The following is a 4978-nucleotide window of genomic DNA, read 5'->3' as shown; positions in this document are numbered from 1 at the left end:
TTAATTGAATTGCTTGTTACCTACAGAAGCAATTCAATTAAGTTGGTTCAACTTTTTTCTTTTTAGAGTGTAGCTTTGCTAGTATCTCTGCCCTCTTTCTGCATCTCTCTGATGGAGATGATCTGTAGGAGTAGCTCATTAGCACCGCCATGTAACTTGTAAAAAAAAAAAAAAATCATTAGTGAAAGTGTGCTTTCCTCTAGAGGTTGCATCGGGTTTTTGGCACAAAAGATAGTCTTGAATATATTCTTCCATGCAGAAAGGTCTCCACAGACCTGCTGTAACCTGATCTCCTGGCTTGGTGTATATACTCCCTGTGCGTCATTCTTCAATTATGCCTTGACAGCACCTGAATTACTGTGGGCTGGATGCCCAGATGACTGAGGCAATGTGTATTGATCTCTCCCCCTTCTCTTTTTTGCTCTCCTTAGCTTGAGAAGGGACCTTCCTTTCTCTTTGCTGGTTGGCTATTTTTAAGCATGCAAGTCATTCCTCAAATATTTAGTTTGATTCTTTTATGCCTTCTGGCTGGCATCAATTCTATTATCTTTGCAGCCATTAATCAGAATGTGCACACGATTTGCAATTTTGAAAGCTTAGGCTCTTAATTACGAACGGCGTCTGTGTCTCGGTCACTCACGTTCACTGCCTCCTAGTGCAACTTGGTTATCTTCCCATTCGTTTTTTTTGTTTTGTTTTTTTTTTTTGTTTTTTTTTAAACACAGATGTTGACATTTATCCCATAACTGACCTTTCCATCTGCTGTGCTATTGCAAGTGGCTGGAGGCCTGTTAACCTTCCTCTCAATGAAATGTGGTGGGAGGAATTACTCCACACCTGGCTCCATTACAGCAGCAGCAGCATTTTCTCAGAGGCAAAAGACAAACTGACGACAAGCCACAGTGTCAGCGGTGAAAAATCAAGATATAGTTGCGGTCCTTGTCATTCATTGCAGATAAGTAGCACAGATGATACTTTAATGTTTAACCCAGAAACCTCAGAGGACACAAAAACAAAAACAAAAAAAAAGTGGGGGCATTTGTCATTATGCAGCATTTGAACGGATTTGTAAACTGTTAAACTGTCATTGACACAGAAAAAAAGCACCCAAAGGCAAATAACAAATGATTCAGATGAATACAGTTAATGGGCTGTTAATGCAACACAGTTATGTGAATCACCCAACTTCCAATGTAGTGCAGTTTTCCTGCACAATGGGATGATCTATTAATATATAATGCTAATAGCCTTGCAGTAAACGACCGTCGTCCATTCAAAGTTCTCGGATTTTCAAACTTGACTTGTGAAGCCTCCGACTCTGATCTTTCTCTCACTGTGCCTTTCGCTGTGCAAGTTCCTTATCACGTGTTTTAACGGCCTCAGAAGGATTTTGTGATTTGCCTGCGGGCTGCGTTTAGAGTTGATAGTTCTCTGAAATACATCTTTGTCATACAGACAGAATTATGGCTCAAAGTGTGAAAACAAGCTGGCTCCGAGCCAGCGCCGCAAATAAGTTCCATATAATCTAAAGCCTGTTGAAACTGCCCCCTCCTCCACCCACTATCAGTTAATCCTTTAATTATTTATTCGATGTCTACTATTCCAGAGAACTAAGTTGTATTTATTATTATTATTATTATTATTATTATTATTATTATTGGATTTCCATTAATTTTAGTGAAGTTTTAAAAGTATTTATTTACACTTTTCAAGTGTGTGCACGCATAATTTAATTCAGTTTTTTTTTTTTTTTTTCTGCTTCTTTTGTGTTTCGCCTCATTGATCATGCTGATGACGACCGTTTTAATGCCCTCTGTTCCCAGGCAGGATGCACATGACCTGTAGTGGCTTCAGTGCGGGCCTCTGCGTGGAGGAGGTTGGAAGCCCGGCTGACCGCAACGCCGTGAACGGAGCCCCAAGGACTAGCTTCAGCACCAGGCAGCTGACCGAGCTGGAGAAGGAATTCCACTTCAACAAGTATCTGACGCGGGCCAGGCGGGTGGAGGTGGCTGGCACCCTGCGGCTCAGTGAAACGCAAGTGAAAGTTTGGTTCCAGAACAGACGCATGAAGCAGAAGAAACTGCGGCGGGATGGGCTGACCTCGGACGCCCGGCTTCCTCTGCGGGACGGGCCCGGCCAGGGGAACTGCACCTGTCCCTGAACTTCTGAACCGTTCCCGAGCGTTGGAGAGCGACGGCTCCAGCCAGCCGGCAGATGTTTTGATTCGTGTTTGCATCGTTTGCAATCAGGCGTCACCTTTATTTGTTTACCACGATGGATGCTGCACTCCCGAGAAGCGCGATGGCAGGCTCCCTCCACGCAAGAACGGGTGAAAACGATTTGTCATCCACCCCGGCTTTAGACTTGAAACTCTGATTTGAATATTAAAATGAATGCCATTCCATTGCGCTCCAGTGTTCACAATGTAAACGAAGATACAAACTTCTTTAATTGACCGTGGAAATCCTTGGGAGGCTATTTGATTATTTTGGACCATTTACCAGGAGTTGATTTTACTCGAGCGTGGCCTGTTTTAATCTGCAGGAACCAGGTTTTTCGTGTAGATGCACGCAAAATATATATATATATATATATATATATATATATATATATATATATATATATATATATATATATATATATATATATATATATATATATATATATATATATATATATATATATATATATATTGTTTGCAGATACTTTACCTGTGTACATGTCTCTGTGTGTTAGACTCGCAGAACTTGTTTTTGCTGCTTAATATTTTCATTATCCTGCATCCACGCAAGATTAAAATGCAATAATTGGAGGGGAGATTTATCGACCGCGCTCAGTATTAGCGTATCGATCCGTTGTGATCCATTCATTGGAGGCTCCAATCTAGGGAGCTTTTGCACGCATCTGTAACTGCATGTTAATGGAACCCGCGGAACGCCCCGATCGGGAGCCGTTCCGCTCTTTATCGCCTCCATACATGCATCAGAAAATGATAATTTGGACTTGAAAGCTCATGCGGGAGAAACAGACAATGAAAAAAAAAAAAAGAATGCCACTGCTGGTTTGCGGATCGACCAATAAACTGCACTGCTACCAGCACTTCCCGCAGCTCAATACTCCTCCCAGATTCACATCTCATCTCATGCAAAGTAAATGACTGTAAACACGGTCCTTAAACACTGTTGTGCTCCTGCTTTCACAATTCGTTTCATTCATGTTAATGTCTTTCATAATATCAAGCTATGAGCCATCATCCACATTAATTCTCTGCGAGGGTATATTTTGATTAGCTTTCAATTAGCGTCTTTGCACTGGATATTATTGCTGCTAAATCCTTAATGAATCACAAGAGAGCAGTGGAGACTGGTTTGGAATAAACTGGCATAAAATTAATAAAAGATGTATTTAAAACTTTTCCAGGTTATTTAATGAATGATTCTGGTCACATATTGTTTTGGTGGACTCATGCGGGGGGGGGGGGGGGGGGGGGGGGGGGGGGCTGCAAGGCCAAGCAAATGTATGCAGTCACACCAGAGTTCAACTCTCACCTCCTGACCCTTGTCTTGCCTCGGGACAACACTGACCCGGTCAGTAGCTCCAGAAACGAAAGATGCTCCATTACTTTGGATGACCTCAGAGTCTGAGATTTTTTTTTCTTTCATTCGACTTCTTTCAGCAAGTGACTCCCAGCTCTTTTGTTCTGATATATTGGTCTCTATGTCCACACAACAATATTTCATGGAGCTGAATAGCAGAAGGACCAGCCCAAAAGATAATTGTTCATATTATAATTCCGTACCAGACTAGATGATGCATTTTCTTCACCTAGTACTAACCTAATTTTTTTTTTTTTGCCCTATATTGCTTATTTTAATAGGCCAAAACAATTACATCTGGCTCATTTTATAAACTGGATAAAATAGCATTTTAACGTGTTTGGTTTTCTAAATATAACTCACTGAACTAGTTTCAAAGAAATAGTTAAAAAAATTTCAGGTGGAAACTCTAAATAGGATTCAGCGCTAATAAAATGTGTAAATATTTATTTAATAAACGCTCACTACTTCCCATTACCACCTAAATGATTTTTAAAAATAAAAGAGGAAGTAAGTGTTCATTTGAATTACACATTTTACATATAAGGTTACCTCAAAGTGTTTTTTTTTTTATGAATACAAAATTCACAAAAATCAAGTCATTCATAAGAAAAGCATTGTTGTTAAAATAAATTATTACAACATCTAGTTTAGAAAAGACACTAACATAAAATATATACATTGTCTGATTTAACCACTTAAAATTAAAATGAAACTACATGAATTTTTAAAGTTAAGACATAACTATTTTTCAACTTTCAAAATAATTTTATTTCAGAAATATGAAATTAAGAAAAAAATAAGTGTAAAGGAGATTTAGTCACAAGACCGAGATTTAAAAATGTACGTTTTTTTTTTTTTCAAAATGTTCTAACTTTGCATCCACACAGGACTCGAGCAGCGTTGCACCTAATTTATTGTAGATTTGCATCTAGGCAAAACAAAAACCATTATGCTCTCTTTATCTAAACAAAATAGGCTAAATTGGATTGTTTAACAAAACCTTCAATAATGTCCACTGTCCTTAAAGTCACCTGGAAGATGTTGAAGATGAAGCTAATGATCATAGTGTTAGTGATACTGTGATAATAATATTATGGTAATCTTTGTAATTCTAAAAAAAATAAAAACATTGCCCCTTATGTCCTGTCTTGCTGCTGAGAAGTGTGGTTGGTCAGCCTTTTTGACTGAATCTTTCATCCTCTTCTGCAGACATGTTTTCTTTGCCCCAGAGCCTCGGGGTTCCAATAGTGCACAGAAAGCTGTTTGCAGCAGGTGTGTGGTGAGACTTCTTCTCAAATTCAGCCTTACTTCATCACCGTTTTAACAGATTCACTTAGAAATAGGAACCAAATATATGTGCATCATAAGGCAGGGCTGAA

The 4978-nt window shown here is 39.1% G+C and overlaps 1 protein-coding gene across 1 annotated transcript in view; it reads left to right on the top strand.

The window, feature by feature from the left end:
- The window catches only part of hoxc1a (homeobox C1a), a 6759-nt gene extending 4357 nt beyond the window's left edge, over nt 1-2402 (top strand). Inside the window, exon 2 of the mRNA XM_007556730.2 lies at nt 1824-2402. Coding sequence (XP_007556792.2) covers nt 1824-2161 — 338 coding nt within the window. The 3' untranslated portion in view covers nt 2162-2402. The remainder of the gene's footprint in view (nt 1-1823) is intronic.
- Nucleotides 2403-4978: the final 2576 nt, after the last annotated feature.

The sequence above is a fragment of the Poecilia formosa genome, unplaced genomic scaffold, assembly GCF_000485575.1.
Source record: "Poecilia formosa unplaced genomic scaffold, Poecilia_formosa-5.1.2 Scaffold80, whole genome shotgun sequence".
Taxonomy (NCBI): domain Eukaryota; kingdom Metazoa; phylum Chordata; class Actinopteri; order Cyprinodontiformes; family Poeciliidae; genus Poecilia; species Poecilia formosa.
Note: the sequence above shows the minus strand (reverse complement) of the source record. Positions and strands in the feature narration are given on the sequence as shown.